Raw genomic sequence first — 26,415 nt, 5'->3', positions numbered from 1 at the left:
CCTTAATTATTCTAGTAAACCCTCTGCATTCCAATTAATCTAAATCACTAAAAATCACTTTAATTATCTTTCTTTGTTCAAACCCCATTAATTTCTGGATCTCTCCATGGACCCCTTACTAACGTATTCATTAAACCTGAGACTCTATTTTTTAAGACACTATTTTTTGTGCTACCAATATAGAAAAAACAAACAAACAAAGGCTACCGAATAAGTTACAATACCTCCTCCACTATAGAATCTATTGTTATTTAAAAAATGTAAATATATGAAAAGGACCTACATGGCTTAGAATTGAAGTCATACACCTTAGCTAGCAGATGGTAGGGGGAAGCCCTGCCATTAGCAAGTCACCTCACCTGGACCAAAAAAGTCTGGGTACTGAATGTAACTTCCTTGCTGTGCCCCCCCAGCACCATCTTGCTACATTGCCCACGGGTTCTACAAAAAGACGAGGCCTCTTGGGGCGCTTAGGGTGGTTCAGTGGGTTAAGCATCTGACTTCAGCTCAAGTCATGATCTCACGGTTCGTGAGTTCAAGCCCCACGTCGGGCTCTGTGCTGCCAGCTTGGAGCCTGGAGCCTGGAGCCTGGACCCTGTTTCAGATTCTAGGTCTCCCTTTCTCTCTGCCCCTCCCCTGCTCATGCTGTCTCTGTCTCTCTCTCAAAAATAAGTAAACTTAAAAAAAAAAAAAGAATTGAGGTCATACAGTAATTGTTTTCCCAAAAATAATGGGAAAAAAACTTGATTTTTAAGAATCCAACAGATTTTGCAGTATTCAATTTAGGGGTAAGACAACTAACTATGAGGAAATACTGAGGTTGGTTCTAATCTCGCCGTTCGACAACCATTAAAGAATAGCTGTACAGTTGTTTCTGAATTTCTCAAATTACAACCTTATGTATAAATGATAAATTGTTGTCCCTCCATCCAATAGTACAATATTAGAAATAATCCTTCTACAGATTTGCATATCCACAGTTTTGGCTACAGTGCCAAAGTTTTTATCACAGTTGTCATTAGCCTTGAGAAATAGCAAGAGTAGAGACAAACTGAAATGCTACCTCATGCTTCCAAAGAATCCTTAATCTACGTTCTCATCTCTATACAACAGCAAATATATGAGTAACTAGCTTACTGATTAACTGCCAACTTATCACATAAAGGCAGAATCATCACCAGATGTTTACAATGAATTACTATTCACAAAGTAGGTTTCTGACAATCATTGATAAGCATTTAGCCCATTTGGCCAATTTGGGTAGCTTGATCAAACACTGAGCGTGTGTGCCAGGCTTTTTTTTTTTTTTTTTTTTTTAGGGGGAGTAAGAGTACCAGAATTTCCCAGTTGTTACACTGATTGCACCAATCAGAATTTTCAGGTCTGCAGTCAGTGAGACTTCACATGAAACTCTGGATGTGCTTTTTATGATTAAGAAAAATTATGTTACCTAAGTGTAAATGTCCATCAATTTGACAACCCAGTAATAATGTGAAGATATTATTCTTTATTTTATAGTCCATTCTTTACTATAGGACCACAGTACTCCCTTAAACTATCAATACTCCAGGGTCTTATAAAATGATGTCTCACCTGGGATGATACTAGAGAAGGAAACACTTGAAACCCTCTGGAAGAGATAATCATCCTTATCATAGCCTGTGACTCTGAGAAAGAAGGCTTCATTTGGTGGTATAAAGTCAGAAATATTCCACAAGCCATAAGGTTTTCGGTCAGGGTAATATTTAACAGGGATAGTCTTCAGAGAACTGCCTGAGATACTCAGAAGTTCAAGACGATCTACTCTGGCTGGGATGGAAATTCCAGAAGTATTCAGCAGCACATAAGTAGGAATTCCTAGAGGAGAAAGACTTTATTATTATTACTAATAAGTAATGTACAATTGAGTTATTTATTAGATAAATCTTTGAACTACAATAAGAGAGAAGTATCATAAATATGAGTACTACAAACTGTCGAACAAATTGTGGCCTAATTATAGAATCTTTTCTACTACGTTAAAGACAGTTATTCATGACCAGAGAAACTTAGGAAATCCTAATTAATTATTTTTATGGTATTTTAATAATATCATACATAGAAAAATCAGAATTGTGAATACTGTATTACTTGATGTTTAATTACATAAATATTTAATTTTTAAGGATTCACTATGTGTATCCTTCCAGTAATTGTAGTAATAAAAGAATGATCAGAAAAAAATAAATTTAAGGAGTCACGGTACGATTAAACATCTTTTTATCTATAAACCTATAATCTTGCATGAATAAAATAAGAACAAGGTTTAAAAAGCAGCAATAATTTTATCTTTGAACATACAATGGCACATAATGTCTTTAATTTTTTAGCCATCTACACACATAAAACCCTCATTTTTCACCTTGACAACAAGGTAATTTATAGATGTTAGTAAAAATCTCAAGATATACGTCAGTAGTTTTCAAAGTTCAGTAAGTTTAGGAATCAACTGGGGTGCTTGATATAGTGCATATTCCTGGGTCCAACCTAATTTGGTTCTAATTCAGGAGATCTGGGGTGAGGCCCAGGAATCTTAATTTTTAACAAGCTGAGTAATTTTAATATCACTGGTCTTACACTTCGAGAAAAAAGTGATGAGGCCAAGAATATAACTCCCAATTCTGTTGAATTCCACAAAATTATAAAATCACAGACAATCTGAGCAATGTTTTGCACTTGGATGTCTACTACGTCAACTTTGGTAATACGCGCATACAAACCTTGCACTGGTCTGCTGACTGTTTTTTTGAAATCCAGGGTGGGCTTTCGGGAAAAACCAGCTCTGAAATCAATCGTACTAAGGCCGGTGATGCGAACAGAGTGCCTTCCACTGCTAGAAGTCTGAAAAATGTTTAACGACAAACCCCGTGAGTTGATCCAGGTTGCTGGTCACAATAAACACTACCTGGTATGGGAAACTACAAAGTGTTTAATTAGGACTGATGTCCAATAATTGAGGCTCTGATCTGGGTGTTCTAAACTTAACTATGATTCTACACCTTCAATGCAAGTTTTATAACGCATATCCCAAGGGATTGTTCTAAAATAAAATTCAGTAATACACTGGCCCAATGGTATAAGATATAGATGTTGAGTCACTAGTGAATACCCCTGAAGTTAATCTGTAAAAGCTCCATAAGGACATGGATCATTGTGGTTTTACATGGTGGACATTCAACAAATATCGATGAAATGAATGGATGACTAAATCTTCTCCCCTAAACACTATCCAAGTTTGACTCTGGAAAAGATCTCCTTCTTTGCATCTGGGAAGATACAGCCAGGACGAGCACTGAGAGCTGACCACTATCCAGATTTTGGCCAACCAGCATCCTCAGCTCAGCAGCGTCCTAGCAAAAGCACTGGGTGCTTGAGACACAAATGTGCATAAAACATGGTCCCCATCCTCTAAGTACTCATGGCTAATGAGGGAGACTGATGGAGAAACAGAAAGCTTTAATATGATGCAGTATTAGAAACACATAAATGGTATGCAAAAATACATAAAAGCAACATAGACTAGCCTGTAGTTCGGCTAAAACCTCCTAAAGGGGATGATGGCTGGACTAAATATTGAATAGCTCTGCACTGAAATGACTCATATGTGGATAAATAATAAATAATTTGGATGAAGGCCACAGGATAAAATAGTAACACTAATGTTTACTGAGTGCTCCCTCTATGTCCAGACTCTTTAAATACATTGGCTAATTTAATTTTCGTTACAATTCTATCAGATATATATCATCATTATCACCACTGCACTGATAAACAGATGGGGCACTAAGTCATTAAGTAGCTTTCTAAGTTCACAAGGCTTCTTAACTGCAGAGGTGGGGTTTTAATGGTAAGGTCAGGCTCCCAGGTCTTCACCAGAGTGCTACATTGTCTCCCAAGAGCAAGGTAAGTCAGAGTTAGCCTCTATCTCAACGTCTTTCAAAATAAGAGCTGAGGAGCACCTTCATCTACAGCTATACAAAATCACTCAGGTTGTTTCTTAAAAATGTAGACTCCAACCCAGATTTACTGAATCAGAATGTATGGTGAGTGGAGTCTAGGAATCGACATTTCAAAAACCCACCTAACATTTATGAATAAGAGTTCACCAGGGGTGTCTGGGTGCCTCAGTCAGTTAAGCTTCTGACTTCGGCTCAGGTCATGATCTCATGGTTCATGAGTTAGAGCTCCACACTGGGCTCTCTGCTGTCAGAATGGAGCCCGCTTGGGATCCTCTGCGTGTTCTCTCTTCCCCGCCCCCCAAAATAAAAAATAAACATTAAAAAAAGAAAGAAAAAGAGTTCACCATATTTTATTACATTGATCACCAAGATTCTCTCTCAAAGTAAAATGACCACATGATAGCAGCATTGATAGAATGCACTAGAAATATGCATGCCTATATTATATATAATTATATATAAAATTGCAATCTGATAAACAGCCATATTAAGGCAGACCATGATTAAAAACATGCCACTTCCCTGCTAGGAATTTACCCAAGGGATACAGGAGTACTGATGCATAGGGGCACTTGGACCCCAATGTTTATAGCAGCACTCTCAACAATAGCCAAATTATGGAAAGAACCTACATGTCCATCAACTGATGAATGGATAAAGAAATTGTGGTTTATATACACAATGGAGTAGTACATGGCAATGAGAAGGAATGAAATATGGCCCTTTGTAGCAACGTAGATGGAACTGGAGAGTGTGATGCTAAGTGAAATAAGCCATACAGAGAAAGACAGATACCATATGGTTTCACTCTTATGTGGATCCTGAGAAACTTAACAGAAACCCATGGGGGAGGGGAAGGAAAAAAAAAAAAAGAGGTCAGAGTGGAAGAGAGCCAAAGCATAAGAGACTCTTAAAAACTGAGAAGAAACTGAGGGTTGATGGGGGTGGGAGGGAGGGGAGGGTGGGTGATGGGTATTGAGGAGGGCACCTTTTGGGATGAGCACTGGGTGTTGTATGGAAACCAATTTGACAAAAAATTTCATATATTGAAAAAAAAAACATGCCACTTCCAGAGCTCTGCAAACTACACAGCCTTCCTGAAATCACTGCGATTCTTGTTATTTAGCAACCAGGAGAGGAAAGAGAAGGAGATATGTCCCTTTTACTACCATATTTTTTTCTCATTGAGCAAAACCTGCAAAAACTAAAAAAAAAAAAAAAAAAAAAAAAAAAAAAAAACAACAAAAAAAAAGGAAAATGAAGGTGAAAAAAAAAAACACATGGCCATAAAAACAGGTTTGTTGTATTTTTTTTTTTTCAACGTTTTTATTTATTTTTGGGACAGAGAGAGACAGAGCATGAACGGGGGAGGGGCAGAGAGAGAGGGAGACACAGAATTGGAAACAGGCTCCAGGCTCCGAGCCATCAGCCCAGAGCCTGACGCGGGGCTCGAACTCACGGACCGCGAGATCGTGACCTGGCTGAAGTCGGACGCTCAACCGACTGCGCCACCCAGGCGCCCCAGGTTTGTTGTATTTTTAGTGTAAATGCTGCTGCTAATTACTCCAGCTCATTTTCCTAAGGTTTACAAAGGACTGTGTAAGTGTGGGGGGTCTCAGTACCACCATTTATTCCATTATTTCTAAAGGAAGATGTGTCATGAATTCCATACAGTAGAGCAAAGAAAAGGGGGGAGTGGTGGTGCATATGGGCTACGATCCAATTTTACATTGGGATTTCCTAGGGGTTATACAAAACCTTGTTAAGTCTATTTCAACTGGTTTAGATCACACAGTGCCTTACTGAAGACACTATTGCCTCCTGATTTCATGTAAGGACAATCAAAAGGGTCAATATTAGGATGACTTGATTTATATTTATTCACTGACATGATATATTATCATTAATTGTTATTCAGAAAGTCTCCTATGATTGAGGTTACCAAAGCTACACATGACCCATAATTTGCCAAATGACTGCCATCAGGTGTTAATTATCTTGCATATGTGCTGTGTACAAATCAAGTGACAAAGAGTCCATTTTAAGAGTAGTGCTTAATATCAAAGTGACAAAATTAGAAATTACCTGTGTTTGAAAATATGGCATTTTATTACTAACCAATATATTAAAAATAGAGCAGAGCTAATGAATAAGGAGCTCCTTTTAACCTCTATAAAATTATTGTAAAATAAATTAATTTTGATCCTTAAAATACCACACTAATTAATGAAGTATATGGAAATAAGGATGTAGGTTTCCTGTTCTCTGAGCAATGCCAAAAATATGAAGGGTAATAGGTTAACCAAGTTTTTTAACTTTGTGTTTCTATATTATATTTTAAACAGTTGGTATAGAATTTGAAAGGGTTTGTAAGCAAAAATATTTCCAAGTGAGTCCGTTTTCATGTAAAACTACATCCAACTCTGTATCAATCAGGGTAATAGGAATGAAGGGCATCACAAATAAACCAAAATTGTGGTTTAAAAATAGAATAAAAATTTAAAAATTAAACTAATTTAGTTTAAAATGACCTCTGACACTCATGCACGCATTTATCATTCTCTAATCATTCTCTGAAAATAATTACAACAATATTTGGATAATATTTGGGGAACACAAAACATCATATTAAAATGTCTTTTTAAGAAACTGCAAATAGTTTATAATTTTTGTCTGTTATCTTAAGGTAAATTATTTTTTTAGTCTGCTTCTTAACTCAGCTCCCTTTTTCAAATATTAGTGTTAATAAGAACAAAAAGCGGGGGAGGCCTGGGTGGCTCAGTCAGTTAAGCATCCAACTCTTGATTTCAGCTCAGGTCATGATCTCACAGTTTGTGAGACTGAGCCCTGTGTCGGGTTCTGTGCTGCAGGACAAAGCCTGCTTGGGGTGTTCTCTCTCTCTCTCTCTCTCTCTCTCTCTCTCTTTTTCTGTTCCTCCCTGACTCACACTCTCTCTGTGTCAAAAATAAATAAATGAACTTTAGAAAAATAACAAAAGGGTTCTATGTATAATGATGGTAAATAAACCAGTAAATGGTAAAGGAGAAGAAATATTAACATATACAAAATGCAAACTGTACAACAGACTAAATCTTTCATTTTATAAATGATCACTTTTGATCTTTACAAAAGCCCCTTTGTGGGAGTATATTATCCTAATTTCACAGATATATCAGGTGGAAGAGCTGTGGTATACACTCAGTGAGGCTCCAGAAACCAACCTCTATAGCCACCCTATATGTTTCTCATGCTTATCTCACTGAATTTGATTATGCTGCTTTCAAGGAAAACACTGGAAAATGCTGAACTGATCTACATAGTAGGAGAGTAATGTGGAACTCATGAGACTATTCAGAGGAGAGAAGTAGAGGCATAATAAGAAGAAAAGAGGAATGGGTCCAAGGAGAGAGCAGAAGGGGATAAGGTGCTTCAAGACATAACCCCAAATCTTCAGTTAAATCTACTAAACTCACAAGTCCTGTTATTAGTGGATTTCCTGTGATATTTTTGATGAGGCTGAGCTTTGTCCTGTATCAAAGTACAGAAGGTGACAATCAATACACAAATAATCAGGAGGCAAGGAGACCTAAGAAAGTAAGCTTTCAGCAAACTCCATAAACGTTGGGAGAAGGCTCTGGATTCTCACATATTATGGACATAGTGGGGTTGGAGGAGAATTAATGATGTGAAGGTCCTAGTGGGACAAAGAATATTCAGCTAGTTCTATAATTGAGTCAAACAGAGAAAAAGAGAGGCAGTCCAGCTGCATATTCCTTTCCCTCTCTTTTCTCCTCCAAATTATTCTAGCAATTTTAATATCATTTTTCTTTATATATAATGATATTAGTAAGACCACATTACTGACTTAATGTTTTTATATTTGGTCTGTTTATCATGTGGGTTATTTGAATTTGGCTCCAAAAAACATCTCTCCACCATAGAATGTCTTGAAGTACCATTTCTGCACAAAGCCACTCTAATCTCATGGCTTCTATAGTTAAGAAGAGGGAAACCTAAAAGCAGCATGATAGCTCCAACAATAACAGGCAAATTTCTAGACACTAGGCACTAAACAGGGTTTGTATGGGCTAGGAACTCTTGAGAATTGTATTTCACACAGTGTATTTATTCATACAATTTTTTAAAGTTCACAACGATCTATTATGAACTTTATTCTGAATTACACTGAATTACTCTCTGAATTCAATGTCATGAACTCAAAATGACTCTGAATTCATTACAACTCTGAATTACAATGTCACGTTGGTCAAGTTGTGGAAAGGTCTGAGTCAAGAACACACAGGCTGCTGCAGTGTGAGCAGAGCTGAGGCAAAGATAAAGTTATACTAGATACCTACCGACATCCTAAAATTGTAAATAGGTAACCTTGATCCTCAAAGGAGTAACAGAAAAGAAGGAACAGAGTAGACCAAGTCTAGGTTTCTGAATTGAAGTGACTCTGTGAGGAGTGAAGGAGGACAGGCTACAATACCATGGAGAGCTCCAGGAAAAATTAGTTATCCTCTGATATCTGTGGATGGATCTACTTCTTAGTTTAAACATAAAGGCCTATTAAATACCTCTCTATATTGAAAGTCCCATAGGGTGATAACGGTCTCTTATTTACCATAGGCATTTTGTAAGTGTAGGTTTAAAAAATGATACTAAAGCCCTCCAAATGCCTAACTAATGTTGGTGCTTTTCCTTAGACTCCTTAAGAACCAGCAAATGCCAGATTCATCAAGAATTCGTGAATTTTTCCAGAAGCATTATGCTAAGTTTCTTCACACATTATTTGATGTAATCCTATTGCATCCAAAGATGACTTTATAACACTATAAAGAAACTGATGTTCAAAGAAATGATTGCTTGCCTAGGTTTAGATAGCAAGTTAAATGGCAGCTGTTCCAAGTTCAGTGCTTTTTCTATAGTACCCAAGTCGATGCATAGCATTTCAGGATAACATCATCTCTGGGATGATTTGCACACTGTGGCAATAGAAGATAATGATGCCATCTAATTATTCATTTGCCATTCTACATTTCTAAATACACTTCCATTAGGAGAGGTCAAGTTGGTCAGTGGAGAGTTGGTAAACTGCTTTCTGAATAAAAAGCCTTAATTCTGGGCACTTGCCAATTTCTGTGGTGTAAATACTACCACCATGGCTGATTTCAAGCTCCCAACATGACGTTACTGAACACAGAGGTGGGAAGAGAAAGTGCATAATTTCCTCTCCATGAGCCATTATGAGCCAGATCCAGTATACCACTAGGCCATGATAATAGGGACTAAAGTGTGTCTGTCACTCACAGAGATATCTGTGTCATTCCAGGAGTGACACAAATTCCTTTTTTAAAAAAGTTCAATGCGCATTCTCCAGTCTTTTCTCCCACTGAAATAACTGAAGAGGCCGAATGTTCTAAATTATGGTGGAGCCTCCATCAGCTTGGGTTCGTGAGTGACTGTGTAAAGTAGAACATCTTGTCAACACCCAAAGAACATGTAACATTAGTAAGGAATTACCTTTCTTACGTTACACCAGTAAGAATTCTTCCTCCTACTAAATGTGAAGCCTGCCCTTTTATACGTTGAATTAAAACGTGATTGATAGAACTGGCTTTAATTCTCTTTCCTAAAGAGTTTCAATGCTTTATGAAAATATATAAGCCCAGGGTACCTGGGTGGCTTAGTCAGTTATGCGTCCGACTCTTGATTTTAGCTCAGGTCATGATCTCACAGTTGTGAGGTCGAGCCCCTGAGTCAGGCTCTGTGCTGAGTATGGTGCCTGCTTAACATTCTCTCTCTCTCTCTCTCTCTCTCTCTCTCTCCCTCTCTCTCCCTCTCTCCCTCCCTCTCTCTCTCTCTCCTCCTCCTCCTCCTCCTCCTCCTCCCCGTTTGTATGCTCTCTCTCTAAAAAAACAAAACACACAAAAAAACAAAGCCCAAAGTAAGAAAAAATCATGTGTATCTGCATTAATAGAAATAGTATAGATACAATCTTCAATTTACACATATTCAAGAGTACAACTAATTTTACCATTAATGTGTCAGTAAGTAGGCATTATTTCCCCCATTTTTCTCAGACTTGGGAAATTAGGTAATTTCTTCAAGGTCAAAGAGCTATTAAGTAGTGGATCTTGGATGAAAATGGGTGCAAACTCTTCTCAAAGTATTTGTTCTTCACTGACATACTGTTCTTTAGAAATTAAAGAAATATGGCAGTTTCAAATATTTATTGAAAACCTAATACCATATGGTTTCACTCTTACGTGGATCCTAACAAACTTAACAGAAACCCATGGGGGAAGGGAAGGAAAAAAAAAAAAGAGGTTAGAGTGGGAGAGAGCCAAAACATAAGAGACTGTTAAAAACTGAGAACAAACTGAGGGTTGATGGGGGGTGGGAGGGAGGGGAGGGTGGGTGATGGGTATTGAGGAGGGCACCTTTTGGGATGAGCACTGGGTGTTGTATGGAAACCAATTTGACAATAAATTTCATATATTAAAAAAAAAAAGAAAACCTACTATGGGCTGGGCATTGTGCCAGGCACAAAGATATAATAATGCCAGCTAGATTTAAATACTCTCATTCTATTAGGCATTGTATGTTTAGAGAAATGTGATATAAGGAAAGAAATGTATCCAAAGCATAGAATAAATTATACACACACACACACACACACACACGCACACATATATAACACACTACACATAACATACACATAGACATACACATACATACACATACACATAGACATATAAATGTACAGATTTTTTTTTAAAGGAAACATTCTATTTGGTTGATAATCTGGTATCAGCAGACTAAAAAAACTGGGAAATTTTCCAGAAAATCTCTAGTATAAAGCATTCCATTGACCTAAAACATCTGAATTAATGCTGCACCTAATCCATTTAAATAACACACCTGGTATCATCTTCAGGCTTTTTGAAAAGAGTCACCAGGTGAGAATAATTGGAAGCCAGTGTAATAATCTTGTGTGGTCCTTCGTTGGCTTGAGATTTATTTAATTATGATTCCTAAACAAGCTTATGCCACTTGAGTATGGTTTCCAAAATATTCTTATCTTTAGAAAATCCATTAGTAGTCTCTGGCAACCAGCATAGCTATCTAAAACAGAAACATTTCTACTAGTCTCAGAATCTCAATATAATCATGTGGTTGGGTACACTTCTTTCTCTACTTGGAAGATTATCTAAGGACAGTTTATCCAAATGTACTTAATGGAAATGTGCCCCAAGGGATGTGTTGGATTATATTGATCACACTGATAATCCTAGACTAATAGAAACAGTTTGTGCCACCTAAACCCGAAGGGTGCTGACAATTATTTAATGTCTTTGTAGGAAGCTTCACTTAAGGAACAAAATTTGGCCTGAGAGTCTTTGTGGTTATGTTCAAACATTCTATATATAGATATAGCTGCCTGAATGGAAAATCCGTATTGCACAGAAACGAGATTCAGGATTTGTAGTTTCTCTACAATGGAAATTTAGGGACATAAAACAACATTATCTTGTGTTTTTAGTAAACCTTTACATTCTTCTTACTCATCTATTTCTAACATGTTTTTACCTGCATCAGAGGCAACCTAAAGCATTTGAGTCATTTATGTGAACTATACAGATGAGTAAACTCATTGTCTATTTGGTAACAGTGTCCTAATAAGTTACAGAAAAGTAATTACCAAGGTTTTAGAGGAAAACCACAGAAGAAAAGAAATTGCCACTCTCACAGTATTTTATATCATGGACAAATTAAAGAGTTCCATGCCAGCACATAACTAAATCAACTCTTCAACTTGCTTCCTTGGATATTATCAAAATAAATGCATTCATTTTTATTCATGAATATTCATGTAGTTCTTTCCCAGACATCTGTGGCATATACCATCAACAAAATCTGGTCTAGAGTAAAATAGGAAGAGAAAACCTGTACAGAAATAAATATAAAATCTGTAGAGAAATCATCAAAAAGGGAGGTGCAGAAAAACTGCAGTAGAAGGCCAGAGGGAAAAGAGAGCCTTTAAATGGAAAAAAGTCAGAAAAGGCTTGATAAAAGTGTTGTCATTTGCCATGAAAATCAGAAGTCAGATGGAAAGGAGAAGGAACAACTTAAGAGAAAACACAGGTCAAGAGAATGTGGTAGGAGATAGGATGAGAGAGAGTACAAAGTTATATTTGACTAGAGTGTAAAGGAAAGCGACAGACAAGAGTTAGAAGGATTGGTTGAGGCTCAGTTGGGTGACCCTGGAATACCATGCTAAAGTCAAATAATAGTTTTCCATACTTGGGATAAAAACTGCTATGTGAAATATTCAACAAGCCATTACGAATTCTACTGATAGAGCAGACATTTTCCAGATAGCTGAGTGCATGAGAGATAGCACCAGAGATAATACTATCTAATCTCAGACATTTCTCTTCTTGAGCAAGTGCACATGTAAAACATTATCACTCATTAGCCATCAAAAAGGGAGATCCAAAGTCAGCAGTGATATTTATGTCTCTAGGTTCAGCTCAATTTCCTTTGCATCAACCTGATATATTATTTTGGTATTTCATATAGGAGCAAAATAAGTTTATTATCTTCAAATTGCATTGTAATATATATCCTTTGCTTAGCTACCACTAATTGTACTCTATAAATAGTGTGACATCAGAACCAGAGGTTTTTTTGTGAGAACTCTTATCTATTTACAGTGTCTTTTCATTGTTTCCTTAATTATAAGAGTCTGAACTTACAGACTTGTCTAAACAGAGTCCCCTTCACCTCATCCCCTTATCGTCTCCCTCCTCACTCACAAAGTAATCCTCAGTGCTTTTCTGTTCTAATTATCAATTAAAATGTGCTTAGTGCCCATTAAGTATCAGGGAACATGGCCAAGGGCAAAACTCCATAAATGTTTATTGGATGGATGACTGAATGGGTAGATGTGTTAGGCACAAGATAAAGCAACAGCCATGCAATATTTCTCTTCTTCTGGGCAAGAGTTTTACTAGAGGAAATACTACAGGTAGCAAACCAAATCACCTGCAAACGAGGTTCATATACTTTGCAATAAGTTGCCAATAATACGAAAGAAATGTCATCACTTGTACATATTTCACAATCAGTAACTTGATGCTTATTCAGAAAGCAAGAAGAAATTGCCTCACTGAACTTGCTAGTCAAGACATTGTTGGTTTAGGTCACACTTAAAGTATTTGAGGGAAAAAAAAAAGACTCTAAACCTCCTATACTTACTGTGGTCACAGAAGGTCAGACTCAACACTAGTCATACACTGGGGGAGTTGGTTAAAATAACTAACTATGCCATCCAATTTGGCTACACTTGTTTAAAATATAGCAGTAAAACATTGCATCGTTACAACTGAATGCCCTCAGTAAATATTGAGCACCTAGTAAGCGCATAAAAGGAGGTGAATAAAACAGGCAGATGGGGCCATTACATTTCACACTGCCTTTTCACCCAAACCCTTATCCCATATTATCCACCTCCCCCCTACCCCCCAAAAAATCCATATGACCGTTTCTACTTTCCCTATAAGGCTGAGAGTTCTGAGAATATTCTAGGGCTTGAATGAAGTTACAATGGAAGCTTTCATTTTTTTAAGCTGGGAAAATTAATATAGGTATTCTTTTAAAAAGGAAAAAGCAAACAAAAACAAAAAATGGCATGCAAGAAATGGCACCTCAGATGCCTGGGATATGAACACTTCCATGCACATTCACAGCAGCTCCAACATTTCAATCATGAGCCCATGAATCTTTTTTTTTTTTTTAATGTAGGGAAGTTGAGATAGCAAGAGTAAATGATGCAAGAGGTATCTTCAATTTGAGTTATCCCAGAAGGATTCTAGAGCAAGCTGTTTATTTGGGAGGTACAAAGGATGCTCATAGGAAGAGGGAAGTGATACAGGAAAAGGAATGTAGCCCCAGAAGGGTGTGCTTTCAGTCCTGCTCTCATGTGGACAACTGGAGTTTATTCCTGCCAGAGACTGAAAGCTGCTCCTGAGGGGTTTAATTCTCTGGCAGAACAGCCTTCTTCTGTTCTGGAAAAAAAAAACTCTTAGGCACAGAAATGCAGATACTGGAGTTGGAATTAGGCCAGAGCACATTGAAAAGCCTGAGAAACATGGGCAAGTCCCTCAGAATATCCACGACAATGAGTCACACACATAATCTACTGCAGAACTGGATTTCAATTTATGGTATTCTGAATTCGGGGTGTATGTTCTCTCCTCCATATTACCATAATACAATGCTTAGAGTGAATATATACTACTTCGTGTAATTCTAGGATCCAAACACCATATTGGGTTCAAGTAAACAATGAATGTAGATCTATCCAAATAACAAGAGCCAACAGAACCTGAGTGCTTACTTTGTAACAGGAACTATGCTAAGTATTTCATTTGTATCATATTAATTTTATTCTCAGCACAATTCTATGAAGTAAAAGAGTATTATTTTTTTATTCCGACATTAGGAGGAGGAGAGCAAGGCAGAGAGAACTCTACAGTCCCAAGGAAATAAAGCTTTTAAGTAGCAGCATTGAGATTCCCACCCAGGCATCCCCGTACTAGAGCCTATGCCCCTAACCATTATTCTCGACTAGCTCCATCTCTGATTGTTTTGGAAAAAGGAGGTGCATAAAAAAGTCAATCTACAGGTTTGATTATTGGAAAACTATCTGAGAATTTAAGTGTATTCTGTGGTGATATCAATGCCGTTCATGGTCATCAAAACTTAACACTACCAAATTCACGTGATCAAGACACCTTTACAAATGCATTATGTATACTGCTTTTTAGTAAAAGCATTCTCCGCGATTGTGAGAGAAGATATAAATATTGTATGTACTTTATAAAACATGCCAACATCAAAACAAAATAAACAGACTTTGTAAAATAACCGTACCTTCACTGTCCACATTCCAGCTTCTGGCTCTTTAACATTCACCACCTTGGCAGAGTTATGGATATTTAATAGCTCATTCAGGCCAAATCCTTTTTTTATCAGCTTCCCTGAAAGACAGGCATAAAGGTAACAAGCATAAGCTTTCTTTCAGCTATGTGTACTAGCTGTATACATTTCCAGTACAAATTACCTGATGGACATGTGTGCCTATAGCTCAAAACATTATTTATTTCTAAGATATGTTTAATTTTATGGTTTCTGGACATTGAAACTGAAGTATCAGATTCCCATTTGCTATGAGGATTTGGTCTTAAAACAAAAATAACAACTGGCAGACTGCAATCATATTTCCAAAGCCAGCCTAGGTAACAATTATTATGGCTACTGAGAAGTTACGTGCAGTCACTAGAGACATTTAGATTTAACAGATGGCAAGAACAGTAAACCAGAATAAATGTCTTTTTGGAGATCACTCAAGGTATTACTAACATGAGAGCCTTGGGCATATTTGTGCACGAAGCCCAAAACATTAACCTATATTCCATGAAGCACAGGAGAAAGCTTTTATTGTCACATTTAAAGGAGGCAGTGAAATAAAGTAGCATGATACTATCTCCTATGACCTGAGATTTACCTAAAGTATCTAATAGTTGGGACATAGAGAAGAAGAAAAGCAAATTAGGAATTAAGCCATAGTTTAGTTATTCACTCGTGGCTCTCTATAGACTCCTTCTGCAGTTATATAAACAAATCAATTATAAGAATCTATGTTTGCATCAGAAGTTTTACAATTATTGTAAACAACTTTTAAAATATCAGTGTCAATGGCTTTTTAAAGTAGTATAAACATAATACAGTGAATAACATATTTTTAATTATCCAGGTAGTGAAAACCACAAATCTTTCCTGGGGAGCACGGAAGGTTAGAATGGAATGCTACCTCAACAGACAAATTCATGTATTCAGCTAAACCCATAGGAGTCTTGAAAAATAGGTCTTATTTGTTTGGTAAATCTCCACTTTGATTGGTAGCACGAATGTGGTCTTTGGGGACAATTTCCTATGCTGTTTTCTTTTAGGCATTAGTTATTTCTTAAGACTTAAATTGAATAAGTAAGCTAGTTACTCTCTTTCCATTTACAAATACTCACAAATAGGTTTTTAAAAAGCAGCACACTAAAGCCACAATGGAAATGATAATATGTTACAAACATCAATAGGTAGGTAAATAAATAAACAATCAAACAAATAAATAAATAAATTCTAAATGCAAATAATAGGGAAAATGAGGTTTCTATCTTTACTAGATTCCTTTTCAATGTAAGTCTTATTAGAATATTCAACTAGCCAAGGAAGCAGGTCAATTCCTAGGGTTATGACATACAACTGAGGAAGCAAAGTAAATTAAAACATTATTCTATTAAAGAATGTGGTTTTTAACTCTCTTCTGTAAAAGTCAACCCTATCAAGAAGACAATATGGTAAAAAAAAAAAATAGGCAGCTAGTTTTAAAAGGAGTTTTTTCATGTGATTCATTAAAAATAACACAAAATACTAAATTTTATAGAATATGTTACATGAAATATTTCCTCATACATAAATTAGGAAAATATAATTTCAGGCTCAATTTAAATATTTTTTTTCTTTTGAGTGGTTTAGCTACAATTAAGTTACCAAATCTGATCTATATAAATTATTAGGAGTTTCAGTTTTTTGAATCTCATGTTAATTCAACAATACTTAGGACTAAAAAGTTTTATTTTTAAAAAATCCTTCCTAGTCATTTTTGAATTCACTGAATTTATTCATAAAGTTAGCATTAACTTGACATAAATAAGTGTGCAAAAAACTTTTACCTTTCATGGTTTTCGTATTTTATTATATGATGTATGATATATCTCACCTAAAGGGTTGCGAATTTCAATCCCTGGAGAAGGGCCACTCAGAGACACAGTAACCTCTTTTAGGCTGGGATCAAAAGGAATTTTCCAAGTGTTTACAGCTTGTTCCAAATGATCTGTTGATAACAGGTGAACTTTAGAGGACTGCACTGCTTCCTCTACCCATTTTAACACCTATAAAAGAAAAGAAGAAGCGTGAGTGATGTCAGAAACATTTACAGTATCATACATCCATGACTTCAGATACAGTATTTTTCTTTGGTTAATCACATGAATTGGCACTTCCTGTACTAGTATGGGGTTTAGTTCCATCACGGTGAAGAGAAACCTTTTCCTACATCCAGTTATTGTAGTAGCTTCAGAATCAAGTAACTAGTGTAATCCATGCTCAGATTTCAAGTTTTCTATTTGGAATAATATATTAAAAATGAGATTATGATGTCTGAAAGCCAGTAAAGTGAAGTAGGCAGAGATATTACGGACAGCTTTATATTTTTCAAGAGAAATAAAAAAGAACCTATAAAAAACATGGTATTGCCAAATTGTGAGATCCCATTTCCCTCCATCCTCTCTTTCTGGATTTCTTTTAAGATACAATTTTTAAAAGATAACTAGCAAATTATCTAATCCAATTTCAATATGTTGGTTCTATGAATTGTTGGAATATAGTATATGGTAATTATATATAGAATATTGTAATATATATTGCAGTATATCAAATGTTGCAAAATAATTGCAATGCCAGCAAAATATTCATTTTTTATGATAAAATAAGAAAGTACCAAAAATAATGGAAGAAACTAATCACTGTATTTTTTGAAAAATAGAAAAATATTTCAGGTTAGAATGAATGAAAGTAGTGTATTTTGCAAACACTGTCTTGGGGGAAATATTAAGAAATTAGGTTATAAGAAGGTGTTAATGCTTCACTGTAAACAAGAAAGACTTCCAGTTCTCAGAAGTGTTCTGCAACAGCAAATACAAGTTCTCATTAAACAAATAGTGCATGTCTGGGTAGGAACTGCTTATTTGAACTTCCTACAATTGATTCTAAATCATGATAATCTTTAATCTACCTCTGATCTTCCTCTGGTTCATATATCTTTCAAGATTATATCCTATCATGAATAATTTCCCTTGTAATTACGCGTAAAATACTAAACAGAGCTGAATATGAAGCTACAGCCTAAATGTTTGAAATAAATAAAACTTTCTTTTTATTTTATTTTATTTTATTATGAAATTTATTGTCAAATTGGTTTCCATACAACACCCAGTGCTCATCCCAAAATAAAACCTTCTTTTTAATTACAATAGTGGCAGTCACAAATCAATCCGACAAGTACTGTGTAATAACTTCATTCTCTATAAAAACCACCCCTTGATTTTTGTCCACAAGGATAAGGAAAGTAGCTAACACATCACATAAGTAACAATGGTTAGGCAATTATGTTCATCTATAAAACACATGTTTATGGTTCAAGCTACTCTTCCAGGTACTAAGTATTTTAGTCAATATTTAGCAACCACTCTTCCTCTCTGAACTAGTGTTTACTAAATTTCTTGCACGCTTTATGCATTATTTAGTTTTAATGAATCTTCCTGTCTTTTCTCCAGGGTCAAGAACAGCCCACATCTCTTTCATCTTTGTACACCAGAAACCACATGGCATGCTGTACACACGATAGAGGTGGGATATGCACTAATGTCCATGAAGTTGGTCATAATGAGGATAATAATGACTTCTTCTGAAATAAAAAACGTTATGGCGATTTATGAAACAGAGAGCCCTTGCTGAAGTAATGTATGTAAAGTGCCGATCATAATAGTTGCCACATAATAGACAAAGGTTTCCTTGCCGCTATATCTCAATTCCCTTCTTTCCCCTCAATGAATATTTCACCAGTGGCTTCATGCGCAAAGTGAAAAAATTCATTCATGAAAGTCAGACAGTATTTCTGTAAATGAGAAAAGAGGGGGCGACGTCATTCCAGGAAGAAGAGAGGACCTGAGAAAATACATGAAGACAGAAGTACTCCAGATATGTTGGGAACATGAATGAAACCATGTTGCTACGGTGAAGTGTTCAGAAGAAGAGGACGTAGAAGATGAGGGCGGAAGCATCAGGGGCAAACTATGTATGATCACCCAGTCAGGCTGTGACATTTGGATTTTATCCTAAATATCTCACTGGAAAATTACGTGAAAGGCTTTAAGCAGAGAACTAATACAGTACAAATGTTATTTTACAAAAAAAAAAAAAAAAAACAAAACCCACAAACCTTATAGTGGTGTCATAGACAAATTGAACAGAAAGACCAAATCCATTATAGTTAATTACCCCTAAAAGGAAATTACATATTTCCTCAAGTTTTAACCTTAGAAGGCACCTGGATTTTATATACAAAATGAAGTATATATCAAAACAATTGTCTAAAGAAGCAGATGCCATATTTGAAAAATGGGTTCTCTCAGTGATCATGCTTGAATAGAAATGTATGTATCATCTGCCTAATAAATCTGTCCATATGGCTATAGAAATCAGACTGGTTGTAACTACTATTGGACTAAGTAAAACACATTTTAATAATCTGAGTGTTGACATTTTTATTTCTTATACATAGAATATGGCTGTCTAACTGAAGGAAATGGAAATACTGGCTTACTGTCTGAGAAAGCAAATGAGAAATGTGACTGATAACAAATAACTTTGAGGATAATGTCCAGTGAGGAGATGCAAGAAGGCAAAGGACAAGAGAACTAGATAAATGAGAACATTTGTTTTAGTGGCAAGACACATACTGTGGCTGTAAATGATTAGTCGAAAAGAAGAAAAAGAATTAGTAAACAAGAAGTGCATCCCACCTCAAGTTTAACAATGAAATGCAACAGAAATGGAAGAGAAATTTTTTATACATCCCTCTTTAAATGAATATATATCTCTGGGGGCGCCTGGGTGGCGCAGTCGGTTAAGCGTCCGACTTCAGCCAGGTCACGATCTCGCGGTCCGTGAGTTCGAGCCCCGCGTCGGGCTCTGTGCTGATGGCTCAGAGCCTGGAGCCTGTTTCCGATTCTGTGTCTCCCTCTCTCTCTGCCCCTCCCCCGTTCATGCTCTGTCTCTCTCTGTCCCAAAAATAAATAAACGTTGAAAAAAAAAATTTAAATGAATATATATCTCTGGATGGCTCCTCAAATATATCTTTCCTTCAAACCCAATGCAGAGGTTATGATATATCACTGGGAATCTATTCATTGTCTATTACGTATGCAGAGAAATCACTAAGTCCTAGGCATTCTTATAAAAATGGGAGAGTTTCTACTTTAGTTGCATTTTCATAAGGCAAGTGTGTTCAAATGGTATGGAATATGAGAGCTTTTGAGTTTACTCAATACTGTTTGCAAATCACCAACATTTATGAAGCTTTCACAAAGGATTACTATGTATCATAATATTACTTGTGAAAGATACAGTTCAGACTTCTTAAAAGTCACTTTTTTATCCATTTATAAAAAAATCAAATCAAAACAGATGCAATCCATTTTGTTAGAAAATATAGATTTTACCAGTGTATGCATTAATGAAGATCACTGCAGGCTACAGAATTACCATTAGTGAGATTTCTGGCCTCCTATGTTACTACATATAAGAAAGAAATTTTTAACCATGAGAAATGTTCTCATGAGATTGGAAATAATCTTCTGTTTAATGACAAATGGAACAGAATTACAATAATCTGAGAATCTTTGGATTGGTACATTTTTACTAATGTAAAAACTGTTTCAAACCACTAGGTAACCATTAATTATACATTAAAATTTTAATTAAAAATGTTTCTCTAATAATTCATATCAGTTTATATCTCCAAGGGGCTTTGAGAGCATCTAATACAGCTCCTTTATTTTACAGATAGGAAACTGATATTTCAAAGAGTTCTTGTACCTCTTAAATACCTAACTGGACTTATTCTAGCTCAATAATTGTTTTATATAAGACTCCTGTGTTCTTGAAGATACTTTCTTAGTTTATATATTTTATATCATATGTAATGATCAATATTTAAAAGGTCATATACATATCAGATAAAGGGTTAGAATCCAAAATCTATAAATAACATCAAACTCAACACCCCAAAACAAATAATCCAGTGAAGAAATGGGAAAAAGACATGAATAGACACTTCTCCAAAGAAGACATCCAGATGGCCCACCGACACATGAAAAAATGCTCAACATCACTCATCATCAGGGAAATACACATCAAAACCACAATGAGATACCACCTCATACCTGTCAGAATGGCTTATATTAACAACTCAGGCAACAACAGATGTTGGGAAGGATGTGGAAAAAGTGGATCTCTTTTGCATTGCTGGTGGGAATGCAAGCTGGTGCAACCACTCTGGAAAACAGTGTGGAGGTTCCTCAAAAAATTAAAAAATAGCACTACCCTACAACCCAGGAATTGCGCTACTAGGTATTTATCCAAGGGTACAGGGATGCTGTTTCGAAGGGACACATGCACCCCAATGTTTATAGCAGCACTATCAACAACAGCCAAAGTATGGAAAGAGCCCAAATGTCCATTGACAGATGAGTGGATAAAGAAGATGTGGTATATATACACAATGGAGTATTACTCGGCACTCAGAAAGAATCCATGCCATTTGCAACTACATGGATGGAACTAGAGGGTATTATGCTAAGCGAAATTAGTCAGAGAAAGACAAATTATCATATGACTTCACTATTATGAGGAATTTAAGACACAAAACAGATGAACATAAGGGAAGAGAAGCAAAAATAATATAAAAACACGGAGGGGGACAAAACGTAAGAGACTCTTAAATATAGAGAACAAGCAGAGGGTTGCTGGAGGGGTTGTGGGAGGGGGATGGGCTAAATGGGTAAGGGACATTAAGGAATCTACTCCTGAAATCATTGTTGCACTATATGCTACCTAACTTGGATGTAAATTTAAAAACATAATAAAATAAAATTAAGGTCATGTGTCTATTTTACATGGGAATGAGATGCAAGTATTATTTCAAAGCACAAAACCAGGATACATTGTTATATATTATGAAATATAATAGTGCTAAGCAGAAATGGAAGCAAAATCATTTTTTTATACCCTTCAAGAACAAAACATGAAGAGCTTTGTTTAGCTGCTTGGAAGGACATCTTTTTTTCCCCCTGCACTGAGATATAATTGACATATAAGATTATATGAGTTTTATTCATTATTTGTATACATAGCAAAATAATCACAATAAATCTGGTTAATATCCATCATCATACATAGTTACAATTTTTTTCTCTTATGAGAACTTTTAAGATTTACTCTCTTAGCAACTCTCAAACATAACACTACAGTATTATTAACTATAGCTACCATGTGGTACGTTACATCCCCAAGACTGACTTATTCTATAACTAAAAGACTGTACCTTTTGATCCCCTTCACCCATTTCTCTAATTCCTCTACACTCTCCACATCTGACAACCACCAGTCTGTTCTCCGTTATCTATGAACTCAGTTTTGGTTTGGGTTTTGTTTTTGTTTTAGGTTCCTCATACAAGTGAGATCATGCACTATTTGTCTTTTTCTGTCTGACTTATTCCACTTAGCATAATAAAATTGAGCCCCCAAGGTCCATCCATGTTGTCACAAATGGCAAGATTTCCTTCTTTTTATGGCTGAATAATATTCCTGTGTGCATATATACCACATCTTCTTTATTCATTCATCTGTCAGTAAAAACTCAGGTTGCTTCCATGTCTCGGCTACTGCATATAATACTGCAATGAACATGGGAGTGCATATATCTTTTCAAGTTATTGTTTTCATTTTCTTTGGATAAAAACTCAGAAATGAAATCGATGGATAATAGTTCTATTTTTCCTTTTTTGAGGAACCTCCATACTGTTTTTCCATTGTGGCTGCAACAATTTACATTCCCCCCCCCCAATAGTGCACAAGGATTCCTTTTTCTCCACATCTTTGCCAACAATTATTATTTGTCATTTTGGAAACAGCCATTGTAACAGGTGTGAGGTAGTATCTCATAGTTTTGATTTGCATTTTCCTGATGATTAGTGATGTTGAGCATCTTTTTATGTACCTGATGATAATCTGTATGTCTTCTCTGGAAAATGTCTATTTAGATCCTGTGCCCATTTTTGATAAGTTGTTTGGTTTTCTGCAATTGAATTGCATGAATTATTTATATATTTTGGATATTAGCCCCTTATCAGATACATGCTTTGCAACTATCCACTCCCATTCCATAGACTGCCTTTTCATTTTGCTTATGGTTTCCTTTGTTGTGCAGAAGCTTTTTAGTTTGATGTAGTCCCAGCAGTTTATTTTTTGCTTTTGTTGCCTTGGTTTTTGGTGGCAAATCCAAAAAATCATCACCAAGGTCAGTGTCTAGGAGCTTACTGCCAATGTTTTCTTCTAGGAGTCTTATGGTTTCAGGTTGCATATCTAAGTTTTTACTGCATTTTGAGTTAGTTTTTGTGTATGGTGTTCAGATAGTGGTCTAGTTTCATTCTTTTACATCTGACTGTTCAGTTTTCTTAACATCATTATTGAAAAGTTTGTCTTTTCTGTATTGCATATTCTTGGCTCCTTTGCTGTAAATTAATGGACTATACACATATATGGGTTTATTTCTGGGCTCTCTATTCTGTTCCATTGATCTAAGTGTCTGTTTTGTGCCAATACCATATGCTTTGATTATTATAGCTTTGTAATAATAGTTTGAAACAGGAAGTGTGATGTCTTCAGCTTTGTTCTTCTTTTCTCAAGTTTACTTTGGCTATTTGGGGTCTTTTGTAGTTCTATACAAATCTTAGGACTGTTTATTCTATTTCTGTGAAAAAATACCATTGGAACTCTGACAGGCATGTTTTGAATCTGCTGATTGCTTTGGTAAGTATGGACATTTTAATAATATTAATTATTCCAATCTACAAGCAGAGAGTAGCTTTCCATTTCTTTGTAATTTCATCAAAGTCTTATAGTTTTTAGTGTACAGGTCTTTCACCTCCACAGTTAAATTTATTCCTAGGTATTTTATTCTTTTAATGCAATTTGAAGGACATTTTTAGTGCAATTAATTACATCCAAAGAACATCCCCAGAACATCTTTTGTCCATTCATTGGAAGAACAGAAATATGGTATTATACACAATTTTAATTAAATTGTGCATATAGTTGTATTTTTGTTGTTGTTTATCATTTGTCTTCCCTACTAAACTTTGGGTCCCATGACAGAGAGCACAGAGACATATTCACTACTATGTCTCTTGAAGCTAATATAGTGCACAGGATCTAGTAAATTCCCTATAAATATTTGCAAGAAAAAGGAAAAAGGGGAAAGAGGGAGGTAGAGAGTAAAGGAGAAACTGTATGCCAGATCCTTAGCCTTAGAGTTAAGAGTATGTGAAAAGGTAGCATTTGGGCTCTGTATTCATTTGTGACAAGCCCTCTCTCAGCACCGAATTTTCAATATGGAGCTGAAGAGTGTACAAACTTGCACATATGGTCTTTAAATTTTTTTTAGTCTTTATTTATTTTTGAGAGAGAGAGAGAGCAAGAGAGAGAGAGAGAGAGAGCATGAGCAGGGGAGGGAAAGACAGAGAGGGAGACACAGAATCTGAAGTGGTCTCCAGGCTCTGAGCTGTCAACACAGAGCATGATGCGGGGCTCGAACTCACGGACTGAAAGATCCTGAAGTCGGACGCTTAACTGACTGAGCCACTCAGGTGCCCCAAAACTTGCATTTGTGGTCTCAAATGTGAGCACCAGGCTCTGTTTAGTTTTTACTTCTTTATTTGGTTAGTTAGCTTAGGGTTTCAAAATGCAATGGAGAAATCTCTAAAATTAAGTCAGTAATTTTTTTTTTTTAATGCCAAAATGTATGCTTCACAGTAGCCCTGGGTGCAGATTTTCAAGTTCAGTAATGGAAGAATGTCAGAAAATGAACTCAATAAAGCAAGAGCAATGGAAAAGGCAGAGTTAGGTTTAAATGCACCCATCTAATAATCAGAACCTGTTCTGAAAAAGATTTGTGTAATATTAATACTAATAATGGTACGTACTTTTATAGTGTTGTTACATGCTAGATACCTTTAGAAGCTTTACAACACTCTGCAACAATTCTTTGATACAGTACGATTATCTCCATCTTATGGATGAAGAAACAAAAACAAAAACAAAACTGAGGCCTAGATTGCAAAGTTTGTAAGTCACACAACTAGAAAGAAGCGGGGCTGGCCTTTTGATCCCAGTAACCTTGCACATTTTCTGAAGTATCATAAAGAAAAATGGCAGTTTTCAAAAATAAATCAGAAATAAAGCTAGCAAAAAAAAAAAAAAAACCAGTGCAGGGGTTTTTAATGAGAAGTGGCATGCAAAACAATGATCTGATTAGCTACATATTTTTATCACTATTGGGCAAAAAAATTATCAAGAATTAAATTGTACAAAAATATTAAATCCTTTAAATCTAGATTGTATTTGATATGAGAAAGACTTGCTACATGTCCAAGACCATCTTTTTGTGGTAAACCTTACATAATAGCAGAGGCAGCCTTCACTCTGACCCTCTGGATAACCAGGAAAGCCTTTCCCCCCAGGTTCAAATTCATTTCTACTCTGCATTCCACCATACAGCCCATAATACAGAATATTCTTGGAAGTCACCAAGTAGTAACTGGGCATCTACTGAATATAAAGGATAATATAGGATATTATAAAGAATACCAAAGAAATACAAATATATTTCCTGCCTTATAATATGACAATCTAGATGGAGAAATGGGGTAGACATTAAAAACAAATTAACTAGCTCTTACTTTCAAGTAATAAATAAGCAAGATAAGAATACAAATGCTCAGGGGCACCTGGGGGGCTCAGTCAGTTAAGCCTCTCTGACTTCAGCTCAGGTCATGATCTCATGGTTTGTGGGTTCCAGCCCCATGTCGGGCTCTGTGCTGACAGCTCAGAGCCTGCTTTAGATTCTGTGTCTCCCTCTCTCTCTGCCCCTCCCCAACCCACTCCTCTTTGTGTCTCAACAATAAAAATAAACATTAAAAAGAAGAATACAAATGTTCAGTGTATAGTCCTAAACTGTGATGCACTTTTCTACTCAAAAAATTTTAATGATTCCCAGTCATATCCAGGATAAAGCCCAAGCCAAGAGAATACTAAAGTGCTGGCAATGTCGGCCATCCACCCTGGATGCAGGCAATAAAAAGGTACACTGTCTATGGGAAAATAAAAAATAATAATAATAAAACTTACTAAAAGTTGGTCTGTTCTTTAATATCTCCACATGATAGTAATGCTAAACAATGTCAGAGATTCCTCCTTGAAAAAAAAAACATCTTTGTTGTTCTGAAATCTAAACAATTGCTCTTATTATTGTGGAATATTAATAAAACATGTAAGCTTCAAATTAGCACATTTTCATTACTTTCCCTTTAAGAAATGTTGTATTCTACACAGACACTAATTCAGAGAGCTCCCACGTACATCAGATATGTAGTCATGCAAACTACACTGC

At 35.9% G+C, this 26,415-nt stretch overlaps 1 protein-coding gene across 1 annotated transcript in view; it reads right to left on the bottom strand.

Annotated features, from left to right (window-relative positions):
• The window catches only part of HMCN1 (hemicentin 1), a 465,916-nt gene that overhangs the window by 279,387 nt on the left and 160,114 nt on the right, over positions 1-26,415 (bottom strand). The window contains exons 5-8 of the mRNA XM_047077306.1: positions 16,846-17,017; positions 14,943-15,049; positions 2,760-2,880; positions 1,594-1,857 (exon numbers count right to left, since the gene is read on the bottom strand). Of these exons, the coding sequence (XP_046933262.1) occupies positions 1,594-1,857; positions 2,760-2,880; positions 14,943-15,049; positions 16,846-17,017 (664 nt within the window). The remainder of the gene's footprint in view (positions 1-1,593; positions 1,858-2,759; positions 2,881-14,942; positions 15,050-16,845; positions 17,018-26,415) is intronic.

Source organism: Lynx rufus, unplaced genomic scaffold (assembly GCF_022079265.1).
Source record: "Lynx rufus isolate CCGP_SWC_20201006 ecotype Redwood Valley unplaced genomic scaffold, mLynRuf1.p SCAF_15, whole genome shotgun sequence".
Taxonomy (NCBI): domain Eukaryota; kingdom Metazoa; phylum Chordata; class Mammalia; order Carnivora; family Felidae; genus Lynx; species Lynx rufus.
The sequence above is the reverse complement of the archived record's forward strand: the minus strand, read 5'-3'. Positions and strand labels throughout refer to the sequence as shown.